At 45.7% G+C, this 14,001-nt stretch overlaps 1 protein-coding gene across 1 annotated transcript in view; it reads right to left on the bottom strand.

Moving 5' to 3' along the window:
- Nucleotides 1-678: 678 nt before the first annotated feature.
- LOC147372833 (antigen WC1.1-like) overlaps nt 679-14,001 on the bottom strand; it is a 53,172-nt gene continuing 39,849 nt past the window's right edge. The window contains 5 exon segments of the mRNA XM_086404354.1: nt 679-955; nt 2,171-2,314; nt 6,010-6,450; nt 10,786-11,100; nt 11,200-11,292. Of these exon segments, the coding sequence (XP_086260480.1) occupies nt 810-955; nt 2,171-2,314; nt 6,010-6,450; nt 10,786-11,100; nt 11,200-11,292 (1,139 nt within the window). The 3' untranslated portion in view covers nt 679-809.

A 14,001-nucleotide genomic window follows, 5' to 3' on the forward strand; every position in this document is an offset into this window, starting at 1 on the left:
CTTCACCAACTTGGAGAGAGATACGAGTTGATGTAATTCACTTTAAATGCTAGATAATTGGACAGACAAGAAATGACAACATCCTGAAGAAGTAGTAGAAAGTGATGGAGAGGCAAGACTGGATTTAAAAGGATTTGATAACCAACTAGACATGGGAGAAGAGAGATAAAGAGTCTATATGCACTTGAGGAAAAAACTGAAAAAAGTAACCTAGGGAATGGGAGATAAAAAGGAAGAGGTAGTTATGTAGAGTGAGATTTTTAATTGGCCTTGAGAATTTAGGCAGGGTAAGGAAAGCTGTATGCATTCTCTTCCACCAGCCAATTTCTTACCCTCAACTTTGAAACTCACACCCAATCTGGTGCCCAATAACTGAATAAAAACAGATGGTGTGACATCTTGGGAAAGGGGAAGAGCATATAGGAAGGTTTAGGATTTCCGCCCCCCACACAAGTTCACCTTGCTAAGAATGAAGGTGTGAGTGTGGACAAAGTTTAGAATCTGCTGTCTAAGAAGAGTGACCTGGAGCATTTCTGAGCCTGAGTGAAGTCATGCCTTAATTAGCATTTAGGGGAGGTGAGACAAGTCAGTTCACTCATCTGGTATTTCCTTATAAGGAAATTGTGATTGAGTACCAATCCTCTAAGAGCATTTGGAATGAATCTTGCCATTGTCAACAAAGCAAAAAGCTATTTTATTGAGAATATTTCATTATGAGCAATTTCCATATAATACAATTATAGGTCAGCACTATTCTACTAAAATATGGGCAATTAGAATATCTGAGACAACATCTCATATTTAATACATCATGGGGAAGTAACTATGGATGTTTCCAGAGCACTTAGTTCAACATCATCGTACCCAGTGTCTGCTTCCTCCCCCTGGAGCAACCAGGGGCTCTCTTCTTCTTCCCTAGGATCAGCCACCTCTCTAGAGATATTCAGAGAAGAACCTGAAGTAGGAACGAAACATTTGATTAGAACTGAAGCAAAGGGACCTGACAGAACCCTGTGGTGGAAGTGAGTCAAATAAGTGGTGATGACAAAGCATCCCTGGGATCCAGGTGCACTCAGGGAGGCTCAGGCTATTTCATGTTTATTTCAGTGAGGATGGATCAGGGCTGTCTTCTCAAGATCCGGCCCAGGAATTGGCTAGTTAGTGGTCCAGTGGTCAGGACTTGGTGCTTTCACTTCTGTGGCCCAGGTACAATTTCTGTTTCAGGCACTAAGACCTGCAAGTCTTGCAGCACTGCCCCTCCCCACCCCCAACCCCCCAAAAAAGGATTCAGCCCATCTGAGGTCTCAACTTAAATGGGAAATCCTGGATTAAAGATCTGTTCCCAGGCTACACAATCAGCAAGGAGATGCCCAAGAAGGGAAGAATCTCTAGAAGGGGTATAAAATTTTCTTTTTTCATAATCAACAGGTCTGAATCAACAAGGAGAGGGAGGTAGAAGATCACATCTGGAGAAATCTCAGCTCCTCACTGACCATCCAACTCTGCTCTTGGTGGTCTTGACTTGTGTTCCCCAAAGCCCACAAAAAGCAACCACAGGATCCTTCTGCAGTTGCCCCTTCCCCAGGAAACACATGAACCTCAGATGGAGAAATACCCTTGATGGAGAATGAGTGTATTTCCTTGGCCACTGAAATGTGTGGAGCAGATTAACATGAACCTGCCCACAAATTCTGAGTCCATAATCCACCATCATGCTTTTGTTTTTTAGGGCCATATATACCATCCACTTTACACATATTTGGGTTGACCTATGGTCAGAGTGCATTTTAAAGTATAAAAATGCTTACAAATTCCAATACTAACATAGTCTTTAAAATCTCTAACTGCATTTCACATATGAGACAGCACAAAAGGTTATTCAGTTATTCTATTTTTGTATTAGGTAAATATGCTCAAGTAATCTGCAAGTGTTAATGCAGGCACATGAAGGATAAAGCCATGCAGACACAGTTACTAGTACTAGAGTGCTTCCTCTTCTCCCCAGGAGTCTGAAAGCATTAAAGAAAGGAATAAGATCAAAATGATGCTATCAACTATTTGAGGTCATCCAAAATTGGAATATCTATGAGGGATGGACACTGAGCAGCTCAAATTCACCATTTCCAGGATAGAGACCAAAGATTGCAGGAGATCAGCTAACTCCACTCACCTGTCTGAGAGGACCTCGTCACATCCACCTTCTCTGGGGGCACTTCCTCCTCACTCCCCTGAGAGGCAGTAGGAGCCCCAGGCAATGGTACCTCTTCAGCATCATCGTAATCCTCACCAAGGGCATCAGTCCTCTGATCTGGGGCTTCCAAAGGCAGAGCAAGGGTCAGATGAAACCACAGGAAGTGGGTTGGTCTGGGAAATACCTAAGATCCCTTCTGACCCAGAGTTTCTGAGCCACTAAACAAAAGTACCAGTCACTCTTTGTTGCAACAGAATTTTTTCTAAGGTTGTATTTCATGCTGGTGTGCCCATAAACCAAACAAATGATTTTATACATATCAATACTTCCTTTGCCAACAAATGTCTATATAATCAAAGCTATGGTTTTTCCAGTAGTCATGTATGGATGTGAGAGTTGGACCATAAAGAAGGCTGAACATCAAAGAATTGATGCTTTTGAACTGTGGTGTTGAAGAAGACTCTTCAGAGTCCCTTGGACTGCAGGGAGATCAAAACTGTCAATCCTAAAGGAAATCAACCCTGAATAGTCACTGGAAGGACTGATGATGAAGCTGAAGCTCCAATACTTTGGCCACCTGATGTGAAGAACTGTCTCATTAGAAAAAACCCTAATGCTGGGAAAGATTGACAGCAGGAGAACAAGAGGATGACAGAGGATGAGATAATTAGATAGGATCACTGACTCAATGGACATGAGTTCAAGCAAGCTCTAGGAGCTGATGATGGACAGGGAAACCTGGCGTGCTGAAGTCCATGGGGTCACAAAGAGTCAGACATGACTGAGCAACTCAACAACAACAACAACAACATTTCCCGATTAAAATTACATATCTCAAAGCAACTCTTATACCAATGAGCATTACTATAAAATTTTGACAAATTATGTTTTCCAGATGTTGTTGTTGTTGTTCAGTCGCCAAGACATGTCTGACTCTTTGCAACTCCAAGGACTGCAGAATGAAAGGCTTCCCTGTCCCTCACCATCTGCCGGAGTTCTTCCAAGTTCATGTCCATTGAATCGGTGACACCATCCAACCATCTCATCCTCTGTCACCCTCTTCGCCTTCTGCCCTCAATCTTTCCCAGCATCAGGGTCTTTTCCAATGAGTCAGCTGTTCCCATCAGGTGGACAAAGTATTGGAGCTTCAGCTTCAGCATCAGTTCTTCCAATGTGTATTCAGTGTTGATTCCCTTTAATATTGACTGATTTGATCTTCTTACTGTCCAAGGGACTCTCAAGAGTCTTCTCCAGCACCTCAGTTCAAAAGCATCAATTCTTCAGTGCTCTACCTTCTTTATGGTCCAGCTCTCACAACTGTACATGATTACTGGAAAAACCATAGCCTTGACTATACGGACCTTTGTCAGCAAAGTGATGTCTTTGCTTTTTAATACACTGTCTAGGTTTGTGAGAGCTTTTCTTCCAAGAAGCGAGTGTCTTAATTTCATGGCTGCAGTCACCATCCACAATGATTTTAGAGATGTTTCCAGATAATGTTTTCTTTTAAATATGTGCCTGTTGTGACCGAATGAGAGTGACTAAGGACACAGAGAGCCCAGCCCCAGCATGAGACATTGCAGAACAGCTAGAGAAGGGGGAGAACAGACCCCATCTGGACACAAGGGATCCCTCTGGTCCATTAAAGGAATACTGTTTCCCTTGCATCTCATCTCTATGAGGGAAACTCTCCTCCCCAACATCCAGTTTCAGCGGGTCCACCTCTATTACCTGGATCAGATCTGTGGTCATTGTTGTCTTCATTGTCCCTCATGTAACATGGCATTTTATTCACTGAGTCATCTGATAGGAATCGTAAAGTGTAGAAAAATGTCACAGAATACACAGAAATGACCCTCCGGACACCCACGGAACATGTGTTAAGACTGAGAAGAAACGCGGAGACAGGCCTGGCTACTGCAGCACAGATGGAGGCTCGGGGCTCATCTCTCTTTGTAGAGCCGCCTCTGTGAGCTTGGGGTATACATGAGGTCTGCAGACACTGAGAAGATGTGCACAGCCAGTGGGTGATGACAACCAGAAGTCCCAGGAGGGCAGGCAGAGACACCCACCTGGGCTGCCCAGAAGATCCCCTTTCTGTGTCACAAGGTGATCTAGGTCCTTGTACACAGCTTCAGCAAGAGCATCTTCATAACTGGATAAGGCTGAGAGATCCCCCAGAAGGTCAGAGATGCTGCTCCAGATACCCCGATCCAGCCAGCCCACCCTTCATCTCCCCAGTGCTCACATGGGCTGCTGGGACCTCAGCATTGTCTCCCACCCCATGCATCGTGTGTGTACCTTCTCTCCTCATCTGACCTGAATCCACAGCTCAGCCTCAACTCTTTCTTCTCTCACAGAAGAGGCCATGTCATATGAGAATTCACATCCCAGTCCTAAGAACCTGTGTACACTCAGCCTTTAGAGATCAGCACAGAGCACATGGAGTCTGCAGACTCAGAACAGAGACCTGGCCCAGGTTTCTCTCCTCACATCTGCTCCATCTCCTGCCTCCACACACTCTCCCTGGTCCCCAGTTCCCCCTGCAGCCCACCTCTGCGCTCTGCTCTCCATCTGAGCAGCTGAGTCACCAGGATGATAAGGACCAGGAAGAGAAGGGCTCCCAATATGAAGCAGAGGACCTCAGGCAGGGAGAAGGCACCAGGGAGAGGATTTGAGGTTGTTCTGGTCCCTAAGGAGAACAAGGCAAGAGGGTGTGGAGAAGGTCCTGGGCATAGAGAAATCCCTGAGCCAGCATTTCCGGGAGCTCCAGACGATGGTGTTCCAGCGTTAGACAGTGACTGGGCTCCCTTGGGTCTCATCCTGAGATGGGTCAACTCCACTCTGGCCAGTGTGACCCCAAGGCAGAGCCAGGGGTTATCAGGGAGCTGCCATGCCAAGACAGCCTCTGAGGACCCAGTTCATCCCTTCTCCTTGGGGATCAAACAGGCCTGGAATTTGCATCTCACTGATGAGGAGCAACACTTAAGGGCAGGTGGGAGAACTTTAGACTCTTCAAAATGGGAATCAGCCTCTCTTGGACCCCTGGGCATGAGAACCCTCTGACCCAGGGGACCAAGGCAGAGGAGTTCCCCAACATACTGCTCTGGTTCACCCCCACCAGTCAGGGGCTCCTCAAGCTCTTTGCTCTCTTTCATTGTCAGAGAATCCACAGAACAGGTCCCAAGACTCTGAATATCTACCCTGCCCAGGAATCCTGGCACTATACTTACTGGGGGGCAGTTGCGGGGCTGGCAATGTAATTCTTACAGCCAAAAAAAGTAGGAGTTTGGAGAAAGAAAATTGGCCAGAAATAGGTGAAAGTGAAAGTGTTAGTCACTCAGTCGTGTTCAACTCTTTGTGACCCCCTGGACTATAGCCCACCAGGTTCCCCTGTCCATGGAATTCTCCAGGCAAGAATAATGGAGTGGGTTGCCATTTCCTCCTCCAGGGGATCTTCCTGACTGAGGGATCAAAGCCCAGTCTCTTGCATTGCAGGCAGATTCTTGACTGTCTGAGCCACTTACTAGGGTGTGGTTGGGGAGGGCAATGCAATTTTTTCACCCAGAAAAAAAACAGGAGTTGGGAGCAGGGTGATTGACCAGATGCAGGGCAGCCCATTTTTCTCTCCTGAGCCCTGAAATCACCCTTCAGTCTCCACAAAATCAGTGTCCAGTCCTCCCAGCTTCTACATCATAGATCAAGGCCCCAGGACCGGGACACTGTCTGAATACAAACTCCCCACCACCCCCCAGCCCAGCCCACTGTCCTTGCGCTGCCCCAGCTCACCCAGGGCAGACCCCGAGCCTCTCACTCACCAGAACACCTCACACCAGCATCCTCCTCGTGCTTGCAGTCACTCTGCCCCCAGGGCTCCGCAGCACAATCCCACAGGGAGGACTCCTGGCCCCTGCACCTCGTCCAGCCAGATGTTCCCATTTCCAGGGCCAAACCCTGTGGCCCACATGGCTTCCAGGGTCTGGCCACAGCCCAGCTGCTGACACACCACCTCAGCCTCTGCCAGGCTCCAGGAGTCATCACACACGGTGCCCCAGGAGCCGCTGTGCCAGACCTCCACCCGCCCTGAGCACTTGCTGTCTCCTCCCCTGAGCCGGAGCGTCTCTCTGTCTGAAAAGGCAGCAGCCCCTCCTGTGACTGCCCCTTGTGGGAAGAAGGAGTCCCTGGGAGCCACAGGGGAGGGGGCGGGGCTGACGTACCTGTGCAGGGGGCAGCAGTTGGACAGCTCTGGTGTCTCCCTCCTGTAGAAGCAATGATGAGAAATACTGGATCAGGGACAGCTGGGGGTAGGCTTGTCCCCAAACATGAATATCTATCATCCTTGGTTCAGTCCAAACGACAAGGGTAAATACAGGCTCATTATCTATTGGACTGAAGCATTCACTGCATGTGACCACTAGCTGAAACAACTGTAACTGTTTATATATTTGTCTCCACATTCCACTACAAATACAAGCACACACATTTTGTAGATTCGACCTAAATTCATCACTTAGATTGCAAAATATCAAACCGCACTAACGACATCCTACAGGGCTGGGATAGACACGGAAACAGTAAGTCACCTGGACACTACCTCCTTTGGAGAACATGAAGTGTAATTCCAAGGGTCAGAAGGACACAGCCAGAGAGAGGTGTCAGTTTTCTGACACTGGATTCCATCTACACACTGGGGTCTAGAACCTTCCCTAAGAGCAACAGAAGAGTTGAGGATTCCACTCTCCCCACAGCCAAGCTGTCTGCAGATCATGGACACAGTGATATCTTCCATGGGGCTGTGGCAGACACTGCCCCAAGTCCCATTGTAGAAAACTTCCAGCCACCCAGCACACTGCTGGTCCTCGCTCACCATCCTGAGGGCCAGGAACTCTTAAGATTGAAAGGGAGGAGATGGGACACAGTGAGCATTCCACTCAGTGCTCTGGGTTTTCCTCTCCCCCAGAAACTGTGACCATACATCCCCAACCCAGCAGAGGAGATGTCCACTGGATGAGAAGACTGACTTTTGCCTCACTTTCACCTGACTTTGTCCATTAATATAAGTCTATACCCCAACCAGTAATGCTGAAGAAGCTGAAGTTGAATGGTTCTATGAAGACCTACAAGACCTTTTAGGACTAACACCCAAAAAAGATGTCCTTTTCATTATAGGGGACTGGAATGCAAAAGTAGGAAGTCAAGAAACACCTGGAGTAACAGGCAAATTTGGCCTTGGAAAATGGAATGAAGCAGGGCAAAGACTAATAGAGTTTTGCAAAGAAAATGCACTGGTCATAACAAACACCTGCTTCCAATAACACAAGAGAAGACTCTATACATGGACATCACCAGATGGTCAACACCGAAATCAGATTGATTATATTCTTTGCAGCCAAAGATGGAGAAGCTTTATACAGTCAGCAAAAACAAGAACAGGAGCTGACTGTGGCTCAGACCATGAACTCCTTATTGCCAAATTCAGACTTAAATTGAAAAAGTAGGGAAAACCACTAGACCATTCAGGTATGACCTAAATCAAATTCCTTATGATTATATAGTGGAAGTGAGAAATAGATTTAAGGGCCTAGATCTGATAGGTAGAGTGCCTGATGAACTATGGAATGAGGTTCGTGACATTGTACAGGAGACAGGGATCAAGACCATCCCCATGGAAAAGAAATGCAAAAAAGCAAAATGGCTGTCTGGGGAGGCCTTACAAATAGCTGTGAAAAGAAGAGAAGCAAAATGCAAAGGAGAAAAGGAAAGATATAAACATTTGAATGCAGAGTTACAAAGAATAGCAAGAAGAGATTAGAAAGCCTTCTTCAGCGATCAATGCAAAGAAATAGAGGGAGACAACAGAATGGGAAAGACTAGGGATCTCTTCAAGAAAATCAGAGATACCAAAGGAACATTTCATGCAAAGATGGGCTTGATAAAGGACAGAAATGGTATGGACCTAACAGAAGCAGAAGATACTAAGAAGAGATGGCAAAAATACACAGAAGAACTGTACAAAAAAGATCTCCACGACCCAGATAATCACGATGGTGTGATCACTGACCTAGAGCCAGACATCCTGGAATGTGAAGTCAAGTGGGCCTTAGAAAGCATCACTACGAACAAAGCTAGTGGAGGTGATAGAATTCCAGTTGAGCTATTTCAAATCCTGAAAGATGATGCTGTGAAAATACTGCACTCAATATGCCAGCAAATTTGGAAAACTCATCAGTGGCCATAGGACTGGAAAAGGTCAGTTTTCATTCCAATCCCTAAGAAAGGCAATGCCAATGAATGCTCAAACTACCGCACAATTGCACTCATCTCACATGCTAGCAAAGTAATGCTCAAAATTCTCCAAGCCAGGCTTCAGCAATATGTGAACCGTGAACTTCCTGATGCTCAAGCTGGTTTTAGAAAAGGCAGAGGAACCAGAGATCAAATTGCCAACATCCACTGGATCATGGAAAAAGCAAAAGAGTTCCAGAAAAGCATCTATTTCTGCTTTATTGACTATGCCAAAGCCTTTGACTGTGTGGATCACAATAAACTGTGGAAAATTCTTCAAGAGATGGGAATACCAGACCACCTGATCTGCCTCTTGAGAAATTTGTATGCAGGTCAGGAAGCAACAGTTAGAACTGGACATGGAACAACAGACTGGTTCCAAATAGGAAAAGGAGTTCGTCAAGGCTGTATATTGTCACCCTGTTTATTTAACTTATATATAGTGTACATCATGAGAAACGCTGGACTGGAAGAAACACAAGCTGGAATCAAGATTGCCAGGAGAAATATCAATCACCTCAGATATGCAGATGACACCACCCTTATGGCAGAAAGTGAAGAGGAACTAAAAAGCCTCTTGATTAAAGTGAAAGAGGAGAGTGAAAAAGTTGGCTTCAAGCTGTACATTCAGAAAACGAAGATCATGGCATCTGGTCCCATCACTTCATGGCAAATAGATGGGGAAAAAGTGGAAATGGTGTCAGACTTTATGTTTTGGGGCTCCAAAATCACTGCAGATGGTGACTGCAGCCATGAAATTAAAAGACGCTTACTCCTTGGAAGGAAAGTTATGACCAACCTAGATAGCATATTCAAAAGCAGAGACATTACTTTGCCAACAAAGGTTCGTCTAGTCAAGGCTATGGTTTTCCTGTGGTCATGTATGGATGTGAGAGTTGGACTGTGAAGAAGGCTGAGCGCCAAAGAATTGATGCTTTTGAATTGTGGTGTTGGAGAGGACTCTTGAGAGTCCCTTGGACTGCAAGGAGATCCAACCAGTCCATTCGGAAGGAGATCAGCCCTGGGATTTCTTTGCAAGGAATGATGCTAAAGCTGAAACTCCAGTACTTTGGCCACCTCATGCGAAAAATTGACTCATTGGGAAAGACTCTGATGCTGGGAGGGATTGGGGGCAAGAGGAGAAGGGGACAACAGAAGATGAGATGTCTGGATGGCATCACTGACTTTATCTACGTGAGTCTGAGTGAACTCCGGGAGTTGGTGATGAACAGGGAGGCCTGGCGTGCTGCGATTCATGGGGTCGCAAAGAGTCGGACACGACTGAGAGATTGATCTGATCTGAACCATCTTTCTATTTCAACCACAAGGATGTAGTGATTATGAACAGAGGAAGACCAACCAGCACTTACAGGGCAGGGGAGCTGAATCCTGCTTCCTGAGAAAACTTCTAAAGACTGTGTGAAAGGATGTGATGTGCCCAGTGAGGTGGTCAACAGTATAATGAACCCCCAGAAATGTCCACATCCCAATCCTGGAGCCTGTGATATGTTACCTTACATTTAGAAAGGGGCTTCACAGATGTGATTAATAAGGACCTTGGGATGGTGAGATTAAGCTGGAACAATGTGTATTAATCACCTGAGCCCAGCCTAATCACCTCCTTAGCCCTAATACCCTTAGATGGATCACCTTGCAAAGCTCCAGTTAGAGGGAAATGTAAGTGAGGAAGAACAGTTGGAATAGGCACTGTTATCTGAAGAAGAAGAAGAAGAAGAAGAAGAGGAGGAGGAGGAGGAGGAGGAGAAGAAGGAGGAGGAGGAGGAGAAGGAGGAGAAGAAGGAGAAGGAAAAGGAGGAGAAGGAGAAGAAGAAAGAGGGCCCTGAGCCAAGGAATGAGGCCACATATAAACCAGGAACGGCTGGGAAAAGAGTAAGCCGCAGAGCATCCAGGAAGAAAGCAGCACTGTGGACACTGGGATGTTGGCTCACAGAGACCATTGTCAGACTCCTAGCAAACAGAACTGAACAGAATAAATCTATGCTTTCATTACAACGTCACCAGAATCTCTAGACTGTATTATGACAGGGAACTGCAGAGTGAGTCCTGCTTTCACGTGGAAACTGTGAGAAAAAGCTCTGGCAGGAAACACTGCTGAGAAGAAAGGACCAGAATCTCAGCCACTGCAGGAGGAAGTGAAAGCACCTCGTCTTCTCGTCTGCTGGAAAGACAGGCTCCATGGGAGGAAGCCTCCTACTCTGGTCCTTTCAGCATCTCTCCATTAGGGCTCAGAACCCCGTCCTCCAGGGCCCCATCCCTACCCCAGCCTGTGGACAGTGTGCAGCACGCACCTGAGCAGATGACCCCCACGTCCTCCTTGTGTCTGCAGTCCTGCCGCCCCCAGCCTCGGGAAGGGCACCTCCACACGTGGGACTCATTTCCTGTGCAGTTCAGGTCGTCCAGCCAGATGGGCCCTGATCCTGCCCCGAAGTGAGCAGACCCCGTGGCACTGAGGGCTTCTCCACAGCCCAGCTGCCTGCACACCACGTGGGCATCGTCCAGGTCCTAGCCGTCATCACAGATGATGCCCCAGGAGCACTGGTCAAGGATCTCCACTCTCCCGGCGCAGGGACCGCCCCCGTCCACCAGGCGGAGCTGTCTGCTGTCTGAGGAGAGAAAAATGGAACAATGGGGTGGTGACGGGTGGTGAGGGGGGCGAGGGGGCAGGGGAGTGAGAAGGGTCTTCTGTCCTGTGGGACCCTCACCTGAGCAGTAGGGGGTGCTCTCCTCTGAGGCTGCAGAGCCTGCTGGTTCAGACACGGAGTCATCGCACTGGGGCAGCACCTGGGTCTGGTTTCCTGCAGAAACAGGGGATTGGGAGGGTTAAAGAACAGAAAATTGAATTAAGGTAAATAATGACCTAAGTGGTGGAGCCTGAGATAAACGCTGTAACATAGCAGTAACCTTATGGTAATTTTAGAGTTCACCTTCTCTATGAAGAGTTCTGTGTCTGACAATGCCAAACGTTCTGTTTTAAGCCAAGTGCTGCACTAAGAATAAATTTACAAAAGCGAGAAATTATCAATACTTTTGATGTTGTTGAGCTACCCAAGCAGTGAGAGTTTTTGGAGCCAAGCTCTCAGAGAGAATAAAGGGCAGAGGTGAGCCACTTCTCTGAGGCTTTTGTCAATTCAGAGGTAAGAGCTGAGACTCTGAAAAGCTCAGCAGAGATTCACCAGACACACTAGCTCAGGGAACATGAAGCACTATTCAGGGTCCGCCTGGGAGAAGATTAGCCAGGATCTGGGCATGGTAAAAGGAAAGGGAACTAAAAGCTGATCCTTTCCCAAGGAATGGATGCCCAGTTTCTATTTTCTTCACCCTCTTTCAAGTAAGGTGATCGACCCTAAATTGGGTGTCTGGAGGAAGCTATAAAATAAGATCCTTTCTGAAGGAGTTCTACAATTTTTCACCTATAATGTCTGTCAATCAAAAATACTCAGTCACAAAAGATAAACAATTTGACAAAAATGTATGAAGAAAAAATGCATTAGAAAGAAATGTATAGGATACCCGGCTACTGGACTTAACCCGACAAAAGTTTAAATCACCATGGATGAAATGTTCAAAGAATGAAATGACAAGATAGAATTTTGGCAGAGAAATGATCACAAAGAATTTAACAAAAATTCTAGAATTGAAAATGTCAGTTTTTGAAATAACTCAGAGGATATGTGTAATACTCCATCAGACCAGCACAAGATAGCAATACTAAAAGGAGACAGAATGAAGCACAGAAAGAAAAAAAAAATGGAAAATGTAAAAATGTACAGAAAGATGCTAAACAGGTCTGGAATTCATATATACTAAGTCTTAGATACACAAAGCCAAAATTGACAGAACTAAAGGCAGAAACTTAGAATCAACAATTTCCCATTTTATATACCGTGGTGGGTTTTAAGCATCCACAAAATCTTAACATCCACTGAGAAGTGAAGTCTATGCCTCCCTCCCTTGAAGCTCTGCTGACCTTCATGAATTCCCAGTAAACAATGGAAGGGAGTGTATGTATCACTGCTCAAACTTCGTACTAGGTCTGAGGACCATTCAGCCTCCTCTGAAATCACTGAGGACTTTTGCTTTAGAGCAAGGAGAGACAAGAAAGCCTTCTTAAGTGAACAATGTAAAGAAATAGAGGAAAACATTAGAAGGGGAAAGACTAGAGATCTCTTCAAGAAAATGAGATACCAAAGGAACATTTCATGCAAAGATGGGCAAAATAAAGGACCTGGCAAGGACATTTAGGAAATGGCAAGAACCTAACAGAAGCAGAAGATACTAAGAAGAGATGACAAGAAGACACAGAAGTGCGTGCTAAGTCACTTCAGTCGTGTCTGACTCTTTGAGACCCCATGGACTGCAACACGTCAGGCTTCCCTGTCAATCACTAACTCCCAGAACTTGCTCAAACTCATGTCCATCGAGTCAGTGATGCCATCCAACCATCTCATCCTTTGTCGACCCTTCTCCTGTCTTCTATCTTTCCCAGCATCAGGGTCTTTTTCAGTGAGTCAGTTCTTTGATTCAAGTGGCCAAAGTATTGGAGCTTCACCTTCAGCTTCAACGTCAGTCCTTCCAATGAATATTCAGGACTGATTTCCTTTAGGATGGATTGGTTTGATCTCCTTGTAGTCCAAGGGACTATCAAGAGTTTTCTACAACACCACAGTTCAAAAGAATCAGTTTTTTAGTGCTCAGCTTTCTTTATGGTTCAACTCTCACACCCATAAATGACTACTGGAAAAACCATAGCTTTGACTATACAAACCTTTGTTGGCAAAATAATGTCTCTATTTTTTAATATGCTGTCTAGGCTGGCCATAACTTTCCTTCCAAGGAGTAAGCATCTTTTAATTTCATGGCTGCAGTCACCATCTGCAGTGATTTTGGAGACCCCCAAAATAAAAAAGTATCTCACTGTTTCCATTGTTTCCCCATCTATTTGCCATAAAGTGATGGGACCAGATGCCATGATCTTAGTTTTCTGAATGTTGAGTTTAAGTCAACTTTTTCACTCTTTCATCAAGAGACTGTTTAGTTCTTCTTCACTTTCTGCCAAAAGGGTGGTTTCATCTGCATATCTGAGGTTATTGATATTTTTCCTGGCAATCTTGATTCCAGCTCACGCTTCATCCAGCCCAGCGTTTTTCATGATGTACTCTGCATATAAGTTAAATAAGCAGGGTAACAACATACAGCCTTGACCTACTCCTTTCCCTATCTGGAACCAGTCTATTGTTCTATGTCCAATTCTAACTGTTGCTTCTTGACCTGCATGCAGATTTCTCAGGAGGCAGGTTAGGTGGTCTGGAATTCCCATCTCTTTAAGAATTTTCCACACTTTTTTGTGATCCACACAGTCAAAACTTTGCCATAGTCAATGAAGCAGAAGTCGATGTTTTTCTGGAATGCTCTTGCTTTTTCTGTGGTCCAACAGATGTTGGCAATTTGACCTCTGGTTCCTCTGGCTTTTCTAAATCCAGCTTGAATATCTGGAGGTTCTCGGT

This window comes from Bos grunniens, chromosome 5 (assembly GCF_055505025.1).
Source record: "Bos grunniens cultivar Pamir isolate PY7600 chromosome 5, Bosgru_T2T1.0, whole genome shotgun sequence".
NCBI lineage: Eukaryota > Metazoa > Chordata > Mammalia > Artiodactyla > Bovidae > Bos > Bos grunniens.